The sequence below is a fragment of the Staurois parvus genome, unplaced genomic scaffold (assembly GCF_062004578.1).
Source record: "Staurois parvus isolate SC_StPar_1 unplaced genomic scaffold, SC_StPar_1.0 ptg000011l, whole genome shotgun sequence".
Taxonomy (NCBI): Eukaryota; Metazoa; Chordata; class Amphibia; order Anura; family Ranidae; genus Staurois; species Staurois parvus.
In genome coordinates, this window is record NW_028317807.1 from 19,537,510 (window position 1) to 19,561,490 (window position 23,981).

A 23,981-nucleotide genomic window follows, 5' to 3' on the forward strand; every position below is an offset into this window, starting at 1 on the left:
ACCAAACTGCCCTGAGTTCCTTCCAGTTTGAGGACTTCCTCCTCTCTTCCTGAGACCAAGAGCCCTGCGCCACGAACTCCCCCAGGTTCGCTTCCCACTCCTGGGCACTCGCGTCTGTTGTGATCTCCCTGACCACCGGGAAGTTCCAAAGTAACCCCTGGGTCAAATTGGCTGCTTTCCTCCACCACCAAAGGGACCTCTTCACCCTGGAGGGTACCCGCATCCAGGAGTCTAAAGATGTCTGCTGACAATCCCAGATATTGAAAATGAACAGCTGGAGGGGCCATAGGTGTAACCCTGCCCATTGTACCGCCGGAAAGGACGAAGTTAGAAGACCCAGAATTGACATGGCCATCCTCAAAGATAACCCCTGGCTCTCTAATAATCGCCTAATTCCTCCATCTAACTTCAGGAGGTTCTCTAGAGTCAAAAGTTTTCTGACAGGTGGAATCTAATATATATCAGATATACCGTCCTCTGGGCCGGAACCAAACTGGACTTGGCCAGGTTTATCAGCCAGCCCAGACCCTCCAAATGCTTCTTCACCACGGCTATGTCCTGCGCCAACTGCTCTTCCGACCTCGCGAACAACAGGAGGTTGTCTAGGTAGGCCACAATTGAAATCCCCTTCAACCAAAGTGGCACCAGAGCCTCGGACATAACCTTCGTGAAGATCCTCGGAGAGAAGGAAAGTCCAAAAGGCAAAGCCCGAAACTGCAGGTGACGCTTCCCCCCCCGGACTCTGTACTGCTAGCCTGAGAAATGTTTGGCAGGTTTTCACAATGGGAACGTGCAGATAAGCATCCTTTAGATCTATCGAGGCTAGAAACGAGTAAGGAGGAAGAAGGGACCTGACAGTGAAAATTGAATCCATCCGAAACCTCTTGTACTTGATAGCTTTGTTCAGGGGCTTCAGGTTTAGAATTAGCCTGTAAGCCCCCAAGGGCTTTCGGATGACAGACGTGAGTAAAAACCCCTGCCTACCTCCGCAGCGGGGACTTTTACCACAACGTTCTGCTCCTCTAACTCCTGTAGAGAAGCGAGCAAAGCTGATGCCTTTTGAGCACACCTTGGCAGGCTTGTTACCCACAACCTGCGTGGCGGGGTCCTGAGAACTCCAGGCGGTACCCGTTTAATACGAAGGGGCTGGAGATCTCTGATTCCCACTGTGGGAGGAAGACCCCCAATCTTCCTCCCACTTAGGGAATAAAGTCATTGCGGCTTTTGGGGCTGCTCAGGAGGATGGGAAATTGCTCCTCCTTTGCCCCTACCTCTCTGCCCCCAGGGCCTTTTTTGAACCTCTGGCCTAAGGACCTGCATCTTCTCTTGAGGACGAAACTTCCCCCCCCCCCTTGCAGCTTCCGCTTAAGGGGAAAGGATTTCTTCCTATCCGCCGTGCGATCCAGCACTGTCTCTAGCCCTGGGCCAAAAAGGAGATCCCCTGTGAACGGGATGCCACATAGTTTGACTTTAGAAGTATTGTCTCCCTGCCACGTTTTGAGCCAGAGGGCTCTACTGGCCGAATTAGTCAGGGCCGCAGACCTAGCTGACATTCTAACAGACTCCACAGAAGCATCCGCTATATAGCCTACCCCCTGCAGTAAGGTCTGAAAAGAAGCCAGGATCTTTTCCTTGGGAGAATCCACCACGATGTGTGCCTGAAACTGTGTAAGCCAATATTCCATATTTCCGGCCATTACTGTAGTGGCCATGGCAGGCTTTAAATTGGACAAAGTAGAGTCCCAGGACTTTTTGAGGAGGGAATCCGCCCTCCTGTCCATAATGTCCGGCAGGACCCCCATATCCTCAAAGGCCAAGTCCATTCTCCTAGCTATTTGGGAAAACGCGGCTTCTAACTTGGGGTTCTTATTCCACAAAGCCGACGGCTCCTTGTCAGATGGGAACCTACGTTTAAGGGATCTAGCAAAAAAAAGCTTCTTTTCAGGATCCTGCCATTCCTTTTTAATCATCTCAACCAACAGCTCATGGACAGGAAAAACCCTATGTTTCTGCTCTTCCATGCCCTGATACATTTGGTCATGTAACATTAGTGGCTTCTTATCCTCTTTAATGTCTAGGGTGGCATAAATCGCTCCCAGCAAGTCGTCAACCTCCTCCAGTGACAACTTATATCTAGAGGGACCTCTAGGTTCATCTGAGGGGAACTCCCCTTCTGAATCCTCCTCGGAATGGGAGCCCAGGGATGGCTCACCCTCAGCTGCCTCACACCCCTGGCCTCCCGTACCTTTACTAGTCGAAGGGAGTATCTCGGTGTGCTGGAGGGGACGGGGGGCTCGGTATGGGGCAAAGCCAAATTCTCATTCAGAGACTTAAAGGAATCGAAGGTTCTAGTCAGCTCTCTAACTGACTTAACCAGGTCCCCCTGTGAAGGAATCTCCTCCCTAACTAGTCCCTCAATACAGGGCCCACACAGCACTTTCTTCCAAGAATCCCTTTGGGTCACCTTGCATGAAGGGCACTTCCGCTTAGACGCCTGGCCTTTTTCCTGTATAACAAGAAGAGGAGACCCTTTAGGCCCTCCAAAACGCCTGCCCCCCCCCCCCCTTTCTACTCCTGGCAGGGAGTAGGGGCCTGAACCTGGGCCTCTCCACCCCCCCCCCCCTGCCTTGGCACCTCTGACCACAAGAGGGCTGGGAACACCCCCTGGAGCTAGGGGCCCAAAGTTAGGGAAAAAGACTCCACTGAGCCGCTTACCTGTACCTGGCTGGTGCTGGCCTCGCCTGCTCCGGACATCTTCAGGAGGGTGGTCGCCAGAGTACTGTGTCGCCTGCCTCTGCCTCTGCAACGCGTGGGACTCCTCCCCCGGTCCCTCTGGACACCGACAAGAGGACGCCCCGGCTCACCACAACCCCTCTGGAGGGGGCCAGGGGGCAGCTAGACAGATCAGTGCTGCCACCCCCGTCTCTATAGGGGAAGCTGTCCTGCCACTGCAACTCCCTGAGGGATGGGAACCGGTTCTCCTGCTTTAACCCCCACTGCTGCACCACTCTTACTCTCTCTCTTCACCAGACCTCCCGGTCCCCTGACCGCACCTGGACAAGCCTCCACAGCATGTCTCCCCACCGGAGGAGAGGTCTCAAGGTGCTGTCCTGAATGACAAAGGGGGAAAATGCTTTTCTCTCCGAGGCTAAGTGGAGCCCCTGAGGTCTCTGGATAATCCTCAATTCACTTTTGTATGAGGGTGCTGTGGTAGATTGTCCCTGCCATTTGATGCTGTGTCGAATGCCCAGTTCCACTCCAAGGAGTTGCTAATCGACGTTCTGTCTGCCTGGGGCAAGAGTTCAGAGTCCCTATATATGCCAATGCATCTGAATCCAAAAGCCAGGTCCACTTTGGAGTGGTGGATCCCCTCATGGATGCTCAATATGAGAAAATCTCTTCATCTGGTACCTTGGAGGGTTCTGATGACAGATGCCAGCCTATTGGGCTGGAGATGTGTTCTGGAGAACTGGTCAGTTCAGTATCTACCATCCGTAAAGGAACAGACATTGCCAATTATCATTTGGGAGCTTCAGGTGATTTGTTTGACTCTTTAGCATTGCCTTCAGGGTCTCTCATTTTGGACAATGTTAGGGTGGTGGTATATGTTAATCATCAGAGTGGGACAAGAAGTTGCGCCACTGAGGAAGAAGTCTCTGCTGCGCAAATTCGAGGAGTGGAAAATTGGCAGGCAGACTTCCTCAGTCACCAGCAGCTGACCTTGGGTGAGTGAACCCTTCACCTGGAGGTGTTCGAAGCCCTTTGTCGGAGGTAGCGGACTCCAGATATTTATATTCTGGCATCAAAGTTCAACTCCAAGCTAGACAGATTTATCTAGCCATTTGCAGTGGATGCCCTGGAGATTTTTTTTTTTTTTGTTCAGTGCTTTGGGACATTCAAAGTAGTCTTGAATAAGAAACAACCCTGTGTCCTATGTACAATTAAGAAATTAGCTGTTAGAACAGTAAAGTTACTTATAAAATGATTGACATTGGCTTATTTTATTTATTTTTTAAAGCAATAGTTCACTTTTAGAGCAAGTGATATAATATGCCTGTTTCCTTTTCATTAGCTTCATAGCTACGCCTGTGCACTTCTCAGATAGTTCCACTTTGTTACTAGGGGCTTGATGACTTCTGGGCTAAGCTGTACTGACCTGTTCGGACTCTGTCCAATTAAAGTGGTTCTAAAGCCTAAACATATTTTCCCTTAATGCATTCCCTGCATCAATGGTTAACAGCACTTTTAATATACACATTTGTGCATCCAATATGATTAGAGGGGTATATTTTGGGAGTGTGCAGTATATGCTGTTCAGATTATTAAAACATATGTCAAGGCGAAATTTAAAATCATAAAAAAAAAGATGCATTGCTACTTTGCAATGCCTTCACATTTCCCTTGTTTTATCCCAGTAAAGACATTGCAAGTACAGAAAAGTACCTGTTCTTCCAGAAACGCAGTCAGCTTTTAAGCCCTGTTGTGAGCTGACAACAGACAGCATTTTGCTAAACTACTTCATTACCCACACTCTTAGATTACTAGTACATACAGGCTAATCATTCTTTAGTCCAAGATAAGAACTAGGAGGAATAGAAAGTGTTCAGAGGATACAGACAACTATGAATTTATGACAAGTGCAACAGTTCTTGCACTCATCAAAGAGAAATATCAAAATATTTCCAATGATGTAGGTAAATAGGAGGCGTTCGTTGTTTGAGTTTTCAAACACTTTGGGTAAACAGAGTTAGGGGTACTTGTGAAGGGACCTGATCACATGTTCTACTGATAGCATATCAGCTGACTGAGCATTGTTAACTAAACAATGTCAAAAATTGCTTCTCTTTGCCCCTAATGACTGCCAAAGGGTAGAACTCAATTTGATGCTACACTGTGTCTAAACACTTTGTCTTATTTAATAAAGAACAATAATTGGAAAAAAATAGATGGCTAAAGCTTTCTGATCAATTACAATAACAAAGGCACAATATCCCTGGTAATGAAAGCAGCACAACCCAAGAGAAGTGACTAGTGGTTACTCATAATATCCATATGTCTGCTTTCTGCTGTGTGTAGTGATACTAATGAAAGTTGATTTCTTGTATGGCACTTCTGGTTACTATTGATTACTGCAAGATTGGTCATCTCTATTTAACTTTTTTATTTAAAGGTCCAAGAATTTTGTCCTGATAATTAACGTTAATTATTGAAGTATTGAATTGTCTTAAAATTGTAAAAACTAAAATTGTCTTCTCTTGTTCTGTAAACTTATTTTTAGAATGCCTTTCATCATACAATAAAACGATGACCCGTGATTCTTCCTTAACTATGAAATCCAGTTCTGTATTGCCTCTGGATGAAGACATGATCTCAAGCAGCAGAAGTGGTGGATTTGTGACTCAGAGAAAGAAAAGGTCTACAACATCTTGCTCAAGTATACAGTCTGTGAATTCAGGCTTTAGTCAGAGTAGGAAATCATCAGGAATTGGTAGAGAGAACTCCTGCAGTACACGATGGGAAATCAACAAACATGACAACCTTCCTTCTGAACCAGGACACTCAGCTGAAACTGGAGAGAATGCCCTTCATTTTGATTTTAAAATTAGAAAGTACATGTTGGAAACATCATGTTCACCACTCTCATTAAATCCAGACAAAAATATTGAAGCAAACAAAGAAAATAAAGACACACAACTTGATATTGAAACTACACATCAGCCTGATCTGCTACATTCAAGGGAATGTGATATGCATCGTATTATTGATAGGCCTGTGGAACAAGAGAAAACTGTGTATGAAGCTGACATGGAAATGACTTCCAGTGACTCTGCTGCAATTGTTGCAGTGATGCCTAAAAGAAAAACGAAAACTTCCAAAACCAATATACCGGTAAAACTAGATGGGACATCTTTAAGAAAAGTAAAGACAACCTCACATGAAAAGACAAAGCAAAATAGTTCTTGTAAGGGGAAGGAAAGCAGCGTGTCATCTAAAACCAAAGAAAAAATAGAAAGTTTAAATCTTGATAAAAATATACCCTTGGAATTCAAACCTCCAGCCAACTTCAAACCAGATTTAACTAGATATGATAGTCGGCGTACATTTGTTTTGCCAGGTCCTGTAAACAAGGATAAATTAAAAGTTTTTGAAAGTGAAACCAAACTGTGTTCTGGTAAAAATGAAGCCACTCCTTCAGTGGCTTGCAATGTAGAAGAGTCATTCACTGAAAACATTGATGAAAATATACTCTTGGGATTCAACCCTCCAGTAGACTTCAGAGAAGTTTCAACTGATCTACATAATAGTCGGCGTACATATGTTTTACCAGGCCTTGTAAATGAGGAAAAGACTAAAGTTTTTGAAAGTAAAACCAAACTGTGTCCTGGTAAAAATGAGGCCAAACCTTCAGTGGTCTGTAGGGTGGAAGAATTAACTGAAACCAGCAATTTATGTAATGCAAAGGGTGACCTGGGTTTTGCTGTAGAAAACTTGCCAAGTTCAAATGTAAAACACAACATAAATGACATGATAGTTAAAAAGAGAAAATCAAAAACTGGCAGAAGGCCTGCAAAAGACACGGAAAACTCCAAAAAGAAACGTAAAATAGTTACAAATGTAAGAGATCTAGAACACATAGGTGAAGCTCAAGACAAATCCAATGAACTGGCCAATGCCAAGATAAGCAATACTATTCCATTTTTTACTGTGAAAAATCAAGAACCCTGTATAAGAAGAGAAACATATGTTTTGAGTTCAACAAAGCCAAGCTGCACGCTGTCTGAGGTCATACCCAAAGATAATGGAATTAATTGTAGGAGGGAAACATTTGTCATCCCACAAACAAATTGCTTGATATCTATTTCAGAAGAGAATGCTAAGACTCTTGATCATCCTTTGCAGTCTTTAACGTTTGTTGTGTCTAAAGATGGAGCTGAAGATTTAATTAGCACGAAAAAGACTGATTCAAATTTCGCCAGCAATGCTTTGGATATGGACATTAATAAGCCTTTTGGTTTCAGGAAATCCATATGTAAAGAAATAAACCAAAATAAAAGCTCATCAAATCTCTCTTCTAAGGTAGACAAAAGAAAGACCCGTATATTAACTACAAACAAGAATGACTTCAGGAATGATAAAGATACACTTGTTCGTGAAAGTTGTGTTAGTGTGACTCAGAATTGCACCAGTAAGCCAACTAAGTTCCTAAATGCTGTGCTGGCAAATGAACAAGACTCTTTTATGCTTGATATGGTTAGTGAGTCCATTCTTGATGGAACACTAGATTGCCCTAGTTTTGCAGAGTTCCCATCATCCACCGACCTTGAACCTGCTTCCATGTACAATGCATCTTTGAATAACCTCCCTCTTCTTGATCCCCCTGTATCTGATGACATTGAGGAAAACGAGCAACCTAATGCTTCTAAGAATTTAGATGTTCTTGATGAAAATGACAATGGTCTTGCACAAGAAATATTTGAAGCTGAAAGTATTCAATGTATCAAGGTTGAAAACCAGAGCATGGAAATTAATGAATCAGGTACCTATAGAAATGGTTGTTGTTGTTGTGTGTATCAAGATACTGTAATTAGTCAGGGAGGTCAATTATACCATTACATACTGTATACAGTATGTTATTTGCTATCGAACTATGAGGCCCCATGCACACTAGCGGTTTTCTTTTTTTTAAGCTAAAAAAACTGGATAAAAACTGCTGGTGATAGCATTTTTAGTAGCGTTAAGGAGCATTAGTATTTTTACAGTACATCTAGAAAAAAAAAGCTGTTAGGAGCGTTTAGCTTTTTTTTTCTGCTGGAAAAACACTCCAAAAAACTCTACAAAAACAATTTTTTTCTGCTCCTAGATGCCGAAGCTCAAAATCCGCTAATAGCCTAAAGTACTGTGCATGGACACATAGGATAATACTATTTAGCTTCCAGGAGCAGAAAAGAAATACTAATAACAGCTTCTAGGAGCTTACAAAAACACTAGTGTGCATGGAGCCTAAAACAAATTTCCTTCTCCATCAATGGACACAAGGCATATGCCGTCGGGTTATACTGCTGCCTACAAGAAGACTGGACACTGTCAAAGATCTGTAGGCCAGCCAAGGATAACCCCTCCCACTACCATGATGTCTTTTTTACTTTGGGAAAAGTCTAACCTAACTGTTTGCTAGCATTTTTATTTTCAATTCTATTTCTTTTTTTCAAGATTCTTCGCTAAATTGCTGCTTGAGCTGGTCTCTACAACTAAAACTATACATAAAAACTCTGTGCTTAGTGTAACAAAATAAAAATGGACAGCACCACCACTCGCCAGAATACAGCTACTGATATATACGGAAATAGTTGTGCTGTCTCTTTTTAAAAGTCAACCAAAAAAGACTGAATGATTGAACCACCATAAAACATTACTCCAAAGTTCAGAAAAATTTCAAAATACAGTGTTCTCCAATTACATTCAGTTCACCTTATATAAATTCTATGTGAAATAAACCGTATATCAAAATAAGAAAACAGGAAAACAAAGGTGCAGAAACTATAGAATCAACATATCATCAGACCAAAAAACAATTGCACTTTGAATAACAGCAATATCTTCGTGATAGTAAAGATTAAATATATAAAAGTCAAAGTAGTGAAAAAAAATGCAATATACCCAATATCTGGATAGGTTTAAAAAAAAACCTAGTTCGTGTGTAAGCCAAAATCAAGTGCTAGCAGTTGACTGTGCAAACTGAGTAGACTTTAGTGCTCTAACACCACAAGCACACATGAGATCAAATGGCGCTTGTGTGTAAAACCATGCAGCAAGGTCACTGGACAGCCATAAGGACAACACTCAAGCACCACATCTGGCAGCAGTTTATCAAGCACTAAATCCAATTCGGATGATGTTGCCAGCACCCCCCCGATCACAATAGTGTTATGGCCCCAACTGATATGGAGGAAGTAGAGGAGCTAAACTGCATTAACTTGCTTAAATGCTTTATTCAATTAAAAATACACAAAAAATATAAAAGTAGCACGTGAAATAAGAGCACACCCCTCGGCCAAGAGCACAAATGAGATGATGTCACAGCTAAGGCCCTGTCCAGCTAGTTTAGTCACAACAGCCATCTTCAGGGGACTCTGAAGATGTCTGGTGTGATATAAATAGCCGGGCAGGGCCTCAGTTGTGATCTCCTCTCACATGCGTTCTCAACCAAGGGTCATGCTCACTTAAATATGTTGTTTTTTGGCAGAAATTCACACCTGTGCATTTCCTAAATGCATAACAAAACACAAATGTGGTCAAGAAACCCACAATGTACCACTCCCAAATGAATGGGCTTCCCTATGTGCAACACACGTTAATGTGTGAAAAACTACACTCAGGTGTGAATGGGCCTTTAGCATGATCTTTGTGAGTTTCTCTTTAATTTAAGTTTCTTGAAGACATCTGGTGTGATGAAACTAGTTGGGCAGGGCCTTAGTTGTGATGTCCTTTCGCATGCACTCTTGGACAAGCTGCATGCTCTCACTTTTGCATGCTGCTTTTATCATGATCTTTATGAATTAAAGCGTTTTTATAAAAGTTAATACACTAAAGCTCTATCATCTATGTCATTTGGGACAATAACACCCCAATATTGTGGTCAGTGGGGGCGCTAGCAACATCATCCAAGAGGGATTGAGAGCTTGGTTAAACTGCTGCCGCGATCTGATGCCTGAGTGTTATAATGTGATGACATCTATCCTTACGGCTGTCCGGTGACCTTGCGGCATAGTTTTACACACAAGTGCAATTTAAACTCAGTATTAGGTGGTCAAAATAACCAGTAAGGAGGTGGCGTGGTGTGTGCTTGTGATGTCAGAGCACTGAAGTCTACATGATTTGCACACTGAATTGCTAGCACTTCGTTTTCACTTACACATGGACTACTTAATTTTCACTACAGTGGTTTTTATATAGTTAATCTTCACTATCTCACAAAGATATTGCTATTGTTCAAAGTGCAATTGTTTGTTGGTCACACAGTATGCGTATTCTATAGTGGCAGCACTTCTTTTTTTTTTTTCTTTTTCCATTTGTCTTACATTGATATACATATACTGTTTGTTTTTTTGTCACGTGGACTGATTGTAATTATTGGACAACATTGCATTTTTACATATATTTCCACTTTAATGTTTCATGGTGGTCTCTAGAATTGCAGCTATACGGAGCAGCATTTTCTCAGACTAGTTTTTAGTACCCAGACTCGACTGGACGTGTTGGTCTGGCCTGGAAGTGACTTTTTGGGTATTGGGTTCAGTGTTCGGCCCTTTCCAAAACCCATTTTAGTAACAAGTTTGTCTTGGATCGCTTTCCTGGTCCAGATTCGTTGGTATTGCTTAATGCTTATCCTATCTCTAAAGACTCACTTTGTGAGTAGGCCAGTTGGGCTGGACAGCTTAACACATTTAAATTTCCTGTTTTCTCTCCATTTTACTATGGAAGGGGTCAAAGAGACTGAGTGCTGACATCAATTCCCTTAGGTGGAGTGTTGCATGCAGTGTGGAGGAAGCATTTCCCTGTTGCTGCTCTTGTTTTGCAAAGTCACATGGAACTTTGATCTCTAGTCGGGTTCTACCACCCATACACAAGTGACCTTGGAAACTTACGGCCATTTGACCCTCATCAACTACCAGCTGTCTGGGTTTTCATGAGTACCTGAGGCCTTGCCTCTTACTCGGAGCATATTTGCATCACTACCTCACAATTGCAACATGTCAGTATCTAGAAACAGAGGACGATCCCACTGCAATGGGTGACCAACAGAATTCCTAGGACATGTAAGGCCATGAGTTGCGCTTGGTATTTGGTGGATCCACCATCCTTTCCCTTCCCCAGAGGGTCCTTCTGACCTACACAAGCAATTAGCTAATTGGTGAACACTCTCTTACCAGGGGCTACGTTTTTAGTCTCGTCCTGCACCGCAAGTGTTCTTCAGGGTGTTGGCTCCAGGGTTTGCCTTAGTGCTTTCTCATGAAACTCCCATTGTCAGAAACTCAGATAACCTCCTGAGGAAAAATAACAGTCACTGGGCTATAGTGGACAATATCTTCCCGATTGTCCAAATCCCTCCAAGATTCAGCAGGATTCTCTCTCGACAGGAGTCACTGCTGTGCTCTCATTGACTGCAGACAGTTCAAACTATTATGATGCTTTAGTGGAGCGGTCTACAGCAGTTTTATCCTAATGTCTCCTTCACTTGGTCAGGAAAGTGCATATTTCAGCTGTTGCAGGGGTCACAATCAAAATCTTTCTCCAATCTCTTCTCAAGCTACCGGAAATCAGGTAGTTCTGAACCTGGTGAATCAGTCTTCCAGTTCTGGGGCTGGCGAGGACTTATTTTCCCACCTTCTGGAAGATCCTGGCATTGGAGAGTATTTCCTAGGCTACACACTGGAATTCCAGAACAAGTGGTTCACTCTATATTGTGTTCTGTTGTCCGATCTCCTGATATGGACACAGTTGGACAATATCAAGGTACTGGAGTTACTTTACCACCAAGGAGAAAGAAAAGCTATCATGATGAGAAAAACACTGAAGGCCAATTTTTCTCTGGTTGCCTGGTTGCTTCTGGATATGGGGGTGCAGACTATGCACCTAGTTGCCTTACAGATCCTATGCTGCAGGTGGAGGTCATCATCAGAGGGCTATCTGCATGCTTAAAATGTAGTTTTCTGATGCAGGAATCATCTTAAAGAATTAAAGGCAAAACTTTTGTGTTTTTTTTTTTTTTTTCATTTTGGATCGAGTAAAGAGTAGTTATCACAGAAAGGTTTATTTTTTGCCATCTGTGTCTCATTAGGGAGATTTCACTTCCTATCCCATAGCCAAAACTGGAATGAAGGGTAAATCTCTGCAAATTAAGAGAATCCATTGGGGCCCCCTAGGTCACCAGAATTTGTCTCCTTCCTATTCTGGGGACAGCTCAAAATTTGGGATTTTCCTTTACGTTCACTTTTGATGACAATGGTAAACAAGACTAGTAGAGAGTAAATTTACCTAAAGGGGGCACAGACAGCAATAATTGCTGAAAGGTGTTCTAACCCCCTTTCACTCTATCAAAAAAATGTTTTGGCTTTAGGTATACTTTAACAGTAGCAGGGAATGCTCTAAAAACTTGGGAGAAAGGCCTTCCTGGTAAGGTTTTTTGTTTTGGATTTACCCATGAAAATACTCTTCGCTGTCATAAGACTCCTGACTATAGCTTCATGGACTCTGATATATTGTTTAATCTGTGAAGTCATGAGCATCTCAGGCATGCTGGTAGTGGGAGGGATTATCCTGGGCTGGCCTACCGATTTTTTTTTTTTTTTTTTTTTCTTTTATATACCATCATCCAGTCCTGTAGTTGTTAGTATAACCCAACAGTATATGACTTCCTGTGTCTCTTAAAGCAGACCTACACTGTATCTGAGCACCAAAATTGCTATTTAAATCATTTTTAATATTCAAAGCAAACTCATCCATCCATATCTCCATGCCTTACTTTGCTGAGAAATCACTTTGAAAAACACCCCCTAACATTTCTAGCTGTGACCATCTTGAGTAAGGGCAGATGATTCATGTAGCATTTACTTTCTAAAATCCTTGTGCCATTGGCTCAGACAGGAAGGTGTGTTTAACTGAAAAAACCCTCCTAAAGACTCCTGGGATATATGACATCATTTGCCTAGATCTGGAAACCAGGAAGTAAAAGAAGAAATGTAAAAAAAAAAAACAAAACTTTAAAAACAAGTAAATATAAAATCCTTTCCTATCTACTGAAACTAGCAGCATAAGGAGTAAAAATAGGCAATGTTGATTTACACACCAACTTTTACCTCTGGTGAGTTTATTTAGCATTTTTTGGTGATGGATTCACATTGGTGTTGGTGGAAGAAAAAAGAGTAAATAAGAAAGAAGCAATTATGATTTGGTTTTATCACACATGGGACTGTTTAAATACTTTGAAATTTGTTAGATGTTTATGAATTCATTCACGGACATTGGATTTGTTTTGTGACACATATTAGTAATAGATTTTGGGTAGGTTTGGTAGATTTGATTTCATCTCATGTATTTAAAATTTTGGGGGTTTTTTGGCACACACTATAAAAGAATGTATTGTGATTTCACAGAGAATAAGACACTAATAAGACAAATTACAATATATCACGGTCAGTGCAGCGCCACCCCCCTTTTTTATAATTCCATGTTTCTAAAGGCTGAAGGTTTTTTGTCTTCATACATTGTATGCATGAAGGTAAAAAACCTTCAATGCTCAGCTCCCCTTCCCCCAGCACCCCTTATGCTTACCTAATCCCAATCTTGATCAAGCAATGTGCAAAAGAGCAGAATCTCTTCTGGCTCTCTCCCTCATTGACTCAGACAGCAACGGGAGCAAATTTCTGTTAATCACAGCCAGTGAGGGGGCTCAGGAGTGAGCATGCACAAGTGCCCCAAAGCAAGTGGCTTGCTATGGGGGCACTCAGAGTGTGTGTGTGTGTGTAGGGGGGCACAGCAGTGTCAGCGGGGGACCCGAGAAGAGGAGGATTAGGGTTACTTTCTGCAAAACCATAGCACAGAGCAGGTAAGTATACCATATTATTAAAAGAAAACTACCTTTTTAGTATCAATTTACCCACCTGACAATTTTCCTTTCTTTTGGAGATCCTGTTGGTAAGATCTCTGCAATTGAGTTTCTAGGTTTGCACAGCTACTGTGGCCAATTTAAGGAGGTCCAATTCTCCTTGTTGGATTATTTTTATTGTATATTCAGTGCAATTGAGAATGCAACAAAAGGTGCTGGAACAAGCAGTGGTAAGTGTGAAAACCTCAAAATTCCTAGGTAACGGAGCAGATTCAGAAATTATGGCTGTGAGATATGCATATTAGAGTATCTGAGAATTGTGGGTGGAATAGGTCCTGTTTTTTGAGAGTCTATTAAATAGATCCTGATTTTTTTTTTTTCTTCTTTTGGATTGAAAAGTGTAATTTTCCTTAATAAAAGAGCATTTTAAAGTGGGTTGTAAAGTCTCAGGTTTTTTTTTACCTTCATGTATCTATGCATGAAGATGAAAAACCTTTTGTGTGCAACAGCCCCCCTTATACTTACCTGAGCCTATCTCGATCCAGCCATGTGCCTCAGCTGTACCAGGTTTCTCCATCCTCATTGACTGACTGAAACAGAAGCGAGAGCCATTGGCTCCCACTACTGTCAATCACAGTCAGTTAGCCAATGAAGAGAGAGCGGGGGGGGCAAGGTCGAGCTGCATCTTATGTATGAATAGACACACAAACAGCGGCTCAGGAATGAGCCTGCTTGGCTGCCCCCATAGCAAGCTGCTTGCTGTGGGGGCACTTGACAGGAGGGAAGGGCCTGGGGACCCAAGAAGAGGAGGATCGAGGCTGCTCTATGCAAAACCACTGCACTGAGCAGGTAAGTATGACATGTTTGCTATTTTAAAAAATCTGACTTCACAATCACTTTTGTTTTTAGAATCATACTGGTTCCACTCAACTAAACATTTGTGTATATCTAAAACTCCTCCTGTTATTCAGCATATTGGCATCTACTGTTTGTTTTCTTAGCTGATTAAGCAAGGCTTGTACTTCCAAAAGTGATCACTGTGCCTTTTGTTTTTTTAATTTTAGAAATGAAACCATTTCAGGATTTGACAAACAAAACACATGATTTAACTAAGCAGTCTCCTAAATCCTGTCCAGAGGATCAAGAAGAGGAGCAACTTCATACCAGGAGGAGACGCAATCCTGTCAACTACAAAGAACCAAGCCTGGGAAAGTGAGTTTTAAATAACAGGTTCTTTGCAAAATAATATAATTAAGCAATTTTTTAGGTTCATCCCAAATGATTAGGTTCACTTCTAAAAGGCAGAGGAGAGAAAAAGTGGACATGTTACCTACTGCATTCCAGCAGGTGCTTGAACTCATTTTCTAGCTCAGAAAAAGGCTTCAGACACACACAAACACGTTATACACTTAACATCACAAGGTTCACACATTGTTTTAATTGCATTGGAGCCATTTATACATTTTGGGTAAAAGTTAGGGTGCTGTGCACTGATTTAAAGCAGAACACCCACCAGAAGCTCCACCCCAGATAGAAGCCCAAATTCCATAGAGGAGGTACAGGTAACACTGAAGCCACAGACCCTTCTCATTTCTGAGCCCCTACTTGCCCTGCAGTCCATACTTCCTCTTCTCCACTTGCAGATTAAACCCCAGTTCACACTGAATCTGACTTTGAAATTGTGCAACTTCACTTGAAATCCCACGATTTCAAAGCCGCATGTCAATGCAACTTGGCTGACATATGTGCGACTTCATGCACAGATGTCTATGTAAGTCCCACCTGAAAACGCAAAAAATGGTGCGGAAAGTTTTTTTTTTTTAAATCAGTGCAGCACCTCAAAGTCTGAGTCACACCAATTTGAATGGCTCCATTTTCAACAAATGTGTTTGACTTGTCATGCAATTTGAAACTGTCAAATCACATGACAGGTCGCACCCGATGTGAACCAGGGCTAAAGGCTGAGTCTGCAACCTCCCACAGGATATTTATTTTATCACTTTAAACCACCTGGTGATCCTGCTGGTTGTTCTGGGTTCCTGTTTCAAACTGACCATGACAAGTGTGGAAGCACTGTGCTGGGAGTTAAAGTGGAACTAAGCCCATCGATTTAAGTTTCCCAAAACGGTTACATTCAAGGCATGCCCTGAGTGATAAACCGTGACAGTTGCTTTTTCTCTCAACCAAACTGTCAAGCCATCAAATGGCTCGTGTCATAACTGATCACATGTGCAGTACATGAGAACTGCAGATCAAACAGACGATAAGATGGTAGCTTCCTTGGCTGTAAAATTTGGAGGTTTTAGTTCCACTTTACAGGCTGTGCCCATGCATAGCTTGCCCAAATCCTCCATGGTCAGTTGTGCAGCCACATGCCCCTTTCTAGCTATTGTTGATTAAGGGGGCAGGCTTATTTACACACACAGCGGGGAGCTTCCCCATCGGTGGCTTAAGTCACATACAGTGGGTGGGCAGTGGTGGGGTTATGTCACCAGCAGGTTGGCAGGTGGGCAGTGGTGGGGTTATGTCACATACAGTGGGTGGGCAGTGGTGGGGTTATGTCACCAGCAGGTTAGCAGGTGAGCAGTTTTACATTACACAGCAGGTGGGCAAGATTAGTTGACACAGCAGGCAGGCTTACATCACACACAACATGGAAGTAACTTCACTGTCTATGCTGTGTTCCAGAACCAGCTGCAGTTTTAACAAGACTCTAGCTGGAAGGCACTTTCAAAATTGCAGCTGGTTCTGGTATGCAGCACACACAACAGGGACGATACTTCTCTGCTGTGTTTGTGGTGTAAGCCAGCTCGCCTGCTGTCACATAATGCAACCTACCCACCCTGCTGTGGGGCATAGTCCTGCCATTGACCCATGTCATTTTATTTCTTGTATTACAATGACCTTTAAATGCAGTATGTTCACAAATACTATAATAGAAAGCAAACTGGTCGCAGTGGGAAACACTTTATGAAAGTAGACAGCAGGGGGTGCCAATCTGAGTGTAGTAGTAAGCAAAACTTCTATATATATGAAAACAAAGTGGCAACTCACATGTGGTAGTTAAATTAAGTTCTTGACAAAGGAGCTGGGCAGCTCTGAAACACGTAGCTGCACCCCTCATTTGGGCCCTGGCGCTGACATCCCTTCCAGTCAGCTCTGTGTTCCACGGCACCCGATCACTTCCTGGTTGCCAAGGCCGCTCATCCAATCCGACCCCACACATTCTGGACTGTACTGACTGGCCCTGGGTGCAGAGATTTTAGCCAGAGACTATTGATTTGTGACTTTCACTTCCTTTAACCGCCACATGTGCGTTGCAACTTTGTTGTTATACATTACTTCAGCACAGGCAAGCTAGATAATGTACATCATCCAGCCAAGGGACTGGAGGACACAGTGGTTTGCGGTTCACAGTACCCGGCCGCCATGATCACAATGTCAACAAAGCTGTTATGAATTAATTTAATTCATACCTAGAATTTCTATATTGATGCTGTGATTGACCCACAAGTATTACATGGTACCTGGACCAATCATAGCACCCTGTACCATGTGATCGTTCTGGTCAACAGCACTCAATAGTAAAAACAGCTGTTTTGAATGTAACCCATTCATTATAGTTCAAAACATTGCTGTTACAGTGATCATCACTGTAACAGCTATCAAAGTGTAAAAAACAAAAATCCCTGATCACCGCCCCCCCAAAGTAGCACAGTGTTACTATGGTGACACAGAACTACTCTGATGAAAGTATGTAAAAGAAAAAAGGAAACAAAATGTTTAAAATATTGAATTAAAAATTATTTATTTTTGAACGTACTGCCACACAAGCCATATGATGACACTGTACTGCACTCGTGACAGTATGTGGAAAAAACAAATGTTATTTAATTTCTTCACTTGAAAGACAATTATAATGTCAAGAAACTCTGTGTGCCTTTTACTAAATACCTTGGACTGTCTACTTTCAAAAAAAGGGGCATGCACTGTCCTGGCATTTTAACCACTAGCCTACAGTGCACTTATACCCCTTTCCTGCCCAGGTGAATTTCCAGCTTTCAGCGCTGTTGCACTTTGAATGACAATTGCGTGGTCATGCAACACTGTACCCATATGAAATTTTTATCATTTTTTTGTGACAGAGCTTTATTTTGGTGGTATTTAATCACCTCTGGGTTTTTTATTTTTTCTTAAACAAACCAAAAACCACTGAAAATTTTGAAAAACTTTTTTTCTTAGTTTTTGTTATAAAATTTTGTAAATAAGTGATTTTTCTCCTTCACTGATGTGCGCTAATGAGGCTGCAGTGATGGGCACTGATAGGTTGCACTGATGGACACTGATAGGTGGCAGTGATAGGCACTGATGAGGAGGCACTGGTAGGTGGCACTGATGGGCATTGACAGGCATCACTGATGGGCACTGAAAGGCAGCACTCATATATGGCACTGATAGGCGGCACTGACTGGCACTGTTAGGCGGCACTGATAGGCAGCACTGACGGGCACTGATAGGCGGCACTGACGGGCACTGATAGGTGGCACTGATTGGCACTGATAGGTGGCACTGATAGGTTGCACTGATGGGTGACACTGAAAGGCAGCTCAGATGGGCACTTATATGTGGCACTGATGGGCACTGGCAGGTGGCATGGATGAGCACTGAGAGCTGGCATTGATGGACACTGACAGGTGTCGCTGCTGGGGCTACACAGATCATCAGGGCACACTGATAATCAGTGTTCTGATGATCTGTTTACATGTCCCCTCCGAGGAATGACGATTACCGGCTCTCCTCTCCTTACGAGCTGTCAGCGTGACAGCTCGTGGGGAGAGAAATGCCGATAACCGGCATTTCCCTGTTTACATGTGATCAGCTGTGATTGGACACAGCTGATCACATGACCGAGCCGACATCTTTGGCTCTTTCCGTGGATCGGTGATCCGTTGTGTCCGAGGGACACAGCGCACCGCCGATTGCCGCACTGCGTGCTCCCGGAGCCGTGCATGTGTGGTTAGAATGGGAGGACCACCTTGCATCCGTCATATTACTATATGGCGGGCGGGAGGCGGTTAAGGGACTTAGGAAATGAGAGAGGCCACCATTACATCAGTATTGATCCATTTTCAAATACACTGTACATACCATGGTTTGTAGACACTATAACTTTTACACAAACCAATTAATATATACTTATTGGGATTTTTTTTATACCAAAGACATGGAGCGGAATACAATTTGGCCTAAATTTATTAAGAAATTTGATTTTATTGGACATGTTTTCTACCAGAATATATAAATTTTTTTTTCTTCAAAATGTTCAGTCTTTTTTTTGTTTTGTATAATAAAAATAAACTCAATGATGATCAAAAACCACCAAGAGAAAGCCCTATTTGTGTGGGGAAAAAATAGTATAAATTCATTTGCGTACATGACGTGTTGCCTGACCGCGCAATTGCCAGTTAAAGTAGCACGGTGCTGAATAGAATAAATGGTCTTGTCATGAAAGGGGTAAAACCTTCTGGCGGTTCACGTTTTGTTTACTACTAACCTCAGATTGGCGCCCTCTTTCATTCAGAGATCTTTTCAGTATCAGAGGAGCTGAAGCGAGTATGTTTAACCCTTTATGGAATGAACTGGACTTTTATGCTTCTTGCCAATTCTGTGCCACATAACCCAGCATATATTTACTTGTGCGCCATCTTTTATGGTTATTTATTGAAAAACATGTTATGCCATCTTCCCATTGTGTAGTCCTCTTTAAATAGTATGTATCAGAACAGAAATATCTTTGTTTTTTTCCCCCTCCCTATTTCTCCAAAGAAAACTACGACGTGGAGACACGCACACGGATACTGAATTCCTAAGTTTGCCTATTGCCAAAGCAAAGGGGAAAAAAGGAGGTAGTAGGAAGAAAAAAACAAAGTCTGAAGAATGCCCTACGAGTATGTAAGAAAAGTATTATTAAGGAGGAAAATATTAGAGAATGTGCCTGGAACCTGCTGGTTGGTGTTAACTGTGTTTTTATGGAAGGAAATTAATTGGTTTATTAAGATCATTTTTAAAGGATGTATATACAACTTGTTCTTTGGTCATGTCAACACATACCTTTTATATTTGATGTTGTATACATTCCATGTTTTTCATTCAATTACAGTTGTGCATTTTGCTTTACCATAGGTTTTCGTTCAGTGAGAATGGTGTAATGTACAAAATAAAATCCAAATTAAGGGCTCAACATAACTTTTCTTTGAACAATGGTAGTCCACTATTTAATTACAGAGCACTTTTTTGTTCAGTAAGTGTAACTCCAGCAGAAAACTTTTTTTCTTTTTAAATCCTTTATTTCTTTGCCTAGCTATGTCACCGCTAATGCTGAATTTACTGTGTGTAGATGGCTGCTGGGGGTGCTGAAAATCTTATATTGATATCAGATACTACTGTCGGCCTATCTTCAGGTGCAGCTGCTCTGAGTTCTGGTGCTTTTACAGTGAGGGATAATGTTTACTCTCCCCTCATTTATTCATAAAACATATTGTATTGAAGATGGACAAGAGGAGAGGATAAACAGATGAACAGCAGGTTTTTCCCTTTGTCCAGTCACAAAATGCCTTGTATTCTATGAATAGAATTGAAAATGTTTTCTGAATTGATGAGGAAGGGGGGCTGGAGTAAATAGCACTATCCTTCACTCTGTGAGTGCTGGAACTCCGAGCAGCAGAGCCTGACGATGCTGACAGTAGTATCTAGCATGACTACAGCTAAGCTTTTTGGCATCCCCAGAAGTCCTCCAAATGTGGTGTATTCAGCATTAGAGGTATTTTTTTTTTCCATGAAATTCCTTTACAAGTCTAACAGTACTCCCAACAGCATCAGCTAGTTGAGATCCTCTGAATACAGAGCCACTGTTGCCAGCAAGCAATGGTGCTAATAGCATATAACTTGGCTTTCACCTTATCCAAATATTTATTCATTTTAGTCCAGCTATTAGGACATATATTTAAGGCTGTGGCTACATAGGCAGTTTTACATGTCAACAAACATCTCATCAGTATTACATTGATTTTAGTGTGTTGCGAATGAGCAGGCTGACAGCATTTTTCGCTGGCCAGAGATTAATATTCACATAGTACCTGCCTTAGGAGGACAGAGAAAGGAAAAAGGGAGGAAAAGTGAAGTTAACAAATCAGTTTTATATCTATGAAAATGAAACAATGAATCAGCCGGTTTTCTTTGGGCTACAAAATAACTGCTCATTTTTTTTATTTTTTTTTTTATTAAAATCCTTTTTTATAAAAAAAAAATCCTGGTGTTAGTAATGTCACTTTTGGTCACTCCCCACTATTAATTTTGCCAGGATTTTTGTAATGGATTAAATATACATGTAACTTACCTCTTATGACACATTCACTACATGGTAGCCCAGTGCCTTTCCTCTGAAATCTTCAAGGTTCTGCATCAAGCTACTTGCACTTGTGCACTCTGGACTTTATTTATTTACACAACAGAAAAGTCCCTATGCTGCCTCTTGTCAAGCTTTCTGAAGTGTGCATGTGAGCGATGAAGAATCTAGAAGACTTTGGAGAAGTAATGCCGAGCACTCTACTTAGGATCTTGCAGTTTGATCTTTTGGGAAGATGTGTGTGGGAAAGGAGGCAGAATACATGTGCATTTAACCTTTAAAAGTAATCTATCCTATAGGAAACGGCAAATTCCATTCTCGGATTCTTGTTTAGGCTGGGGGCTATACAGTGTGGCTAGGACTGTGCAGCATCCATTAAAGTGATGACACCACTGGACTGCCACTAGCATTCAGCCCAAGAGGCTGACAATATTCATCTTTACTCTGAAGTTGCTCACAGATTACCATTAATTAAACAGTTTATGTCATTTCATTAGTAAAAGTACAAGCAGGCGTTTTTTAACCAAAGCAGGGCCTGCCCAAACTGCTTTTTAGATAGCGTAGTTCTGAGATACCATACTGCATTTTAAGTTACACAGAATATAGGAGCATTCCCCCACTAAACACCAGCCATTGGCTGCAAGTGCTGATTGGATGCCGGTCAGGCTACAGATTTTCAAACATGCACATTCAACAGAAGCCAGTGGTGAGATTGGCTTCTGTTCGACAAGCAGCGGTACACACGGGCCGAATGTCAGCCGATTTCTACTGTAGTGGTTGATAGTGGCTGATATTCAGCCGGTGTGTTCGCGGCTTTAATCCTCAAACATCCTTGGTGCCTGGGTTGATAGGCTTAGATGGGCAAATGCAGCTGATTGCAAAGGCAATCAGTTGAGTCATTCACTTGGAATTCACTGCAGGTGCTGTTGACCAGCTTCAGCTGATTTAGCATTTCCATAGGATAAGAATCAGTTCTGAAGCAAGCAAACAAAAGCTTCTCCACACTGGCCCTTAGCATTTTTTAACAGTAGAAAATGTAGTAAGTTGCTGTATAAATGCAAGTAAAATGACACCTGTCCAAAAAGTTGTCTTTTAGCTTGGAATTGGATACTTTGGGTCTGACACCAGCCAGCTTTATCCCTACACAAGTCCCTAGGTTAGTGCTTTTGCTTCTCAAATCATACCTGTATCAGTTATTTGGTATTTAACAGCCCTAGATTGTTTATTGGTTAAACTGCCAATGATGTTTCCTTAATAGCCCTGCAACGCAAATTACCTTCTACAAGTGTTACTTTTATTAGGCATGTCCACTTTTTATACATCTATATTTAGTACTTACATTTGTGTTACTGCATATTCCCAAACATATAGGTGAATTTTGTAGATGCTGTATATTGTGTACATATATTTAAAGTTTATAGCACACATAGCTTAATTTTCTCGGGGGGAAGTGAGGATGAAAAACAAGTGCAAAGCAGTGCTATAATGCTCTGCTTTACTTCTTGGAGAAGGGCAGTGTGTTTGATAGTCAGTTGGTTTTATATTCCTGTTGTTAGCAGAAGTGAAGTTTGTTTTCTGTATTTCTTAATAAAATGTTTGTATAAGAAAACGCGTGTAGCGTGTCGCCTTTTTCAAAAAAAGGAATGTAATAGTTTAGCATCTCCTCATAAACATTAGCTGATTAGTATCTCAATTGTTTTTTCCCTTGCACTATTGTAACATGAGCTTTTAGCAATTACTTTTTTATTTGCAATTGTAATTACCCTTAGTCTTTCCAGGCTTTCAGTAACTAGATAAGGGTTTCTCCAGTGAAAGTCAACAGAGGTGGCCTATTTTGTAATTTAAAATGTATCTAAAGCCAAAACACTTTCTTTATTTTGGTAGAAGTATAGAATTATTGAAATCCCTGCAATGTTTTCTTTTTTGAGAGCCTCATTTGAGAAACTTCTTTTCACTTCCTGCTCTGGAGGTAAAACAGGAAGTGAGAAAATCTCCAAAGTAAGAGAAAATCTTTTAAAAGGTTGTCCAAGAACAAATGTCCTCACTGGAAGATTTCCACTCAACTTCTGTTCTAGTGACTGCCTTAAAATTTTGATTTCCGATCGCTTTCTGTACCAGTGTCGATGGTTACCAGGACAAATAGAGAGGAAGAATCTCTGCAATACGGACACAAATTGCAATTAAAAAAAACAATACACCTTTTACACATACTATAATGGGGAGAAAAAGGGTTTTGACATTTAATATACCTTTTTATTTTTGTATCTGTAATTGTGACAGATCAGTTTTAGGTGCACAAAAATGTTTTGTGACATAAACATAACATATTCATGAGTAACTCCACCCACATTGATCCGATAGGACCTACTAATCTACAAATAAATACTTGGTAAATATCCTTGGCTTTGCAGTTATGACAGAGCTAACCGAATGCTTCTTAAGCTGGGTACACACTGTCAATTGTTTTCCATTCAACCCCCCCTCCATCAGAATACATTGATCAGCACTCGCAGCAATTGGCTCCAAGTGCTGATTGGATGCTGATTTTCCAGCATGTCCTTTCAACAAAAGCATACATGTGGTATGGTATTGCTGAGAATGTCACTGCCAACTGCAACACTTGTCACCCAAGAGAAGCTCCTACTCCTTTTTGGGAGCTGTGGGTCAAGCTGTGTCTTGACTGAGGAAATAACCTTCACTTTTTTGTCTTGATAGTAGAGATATCATGAAAGTCGCAAGGAGCCTCAACTTGAAGACTGTCAGTTTAAGGGGTAACTATGCAAAGTCTGTAACAGTCTTTAAAGAGTAACTTCTGAATCTGAGTGATTTGATCAGCTGATGCACTTGCAGTGCTCTGAGGAAAGCTGGGTCTGCATCCCTTTAGAAGTGATTAACCCTCTAGGAGCATCTCGCCAGAAATGAAATTTTTCTTGTGGGGATTCCTAAAATCAGACTTGTATCTTAGTGCAG

The 23,981-nt window shown here is 41.7% G+C and overlaps 1 protein-coding gene across 1 annotated transcript in view; it reads left to right on the forward strand.

Annotated features, from left to right (window-relative positions):
- Nucleotides 1–22,620, forward strand: part of SGO2 (shugoshin 2) — a 49,098-nt gene extending 26,478 nt beyond the window's left edge. The window contains exons 6-8 of the mRNA XM_089671589.1: nt 5,279–7,537; nt 14,671–14,818; nt 19,433–22,620. Of these exons, the coding sequence (XP_089527715.1) occupies nt 5,279–7,537; nt 14,671–14,818; nt 19,433–19,562 (2,537 nt within the window). The 3' untranslated portion in view covers nt 19,563–22,620. The remainder of the gene's footprint in view (nt 1–5,278; nt 7,538–14,670; nt 14,819–19,432) is intronic.
- Nucleotides 22,621–23,981: the final 1,361 nt, after the last annotated feature.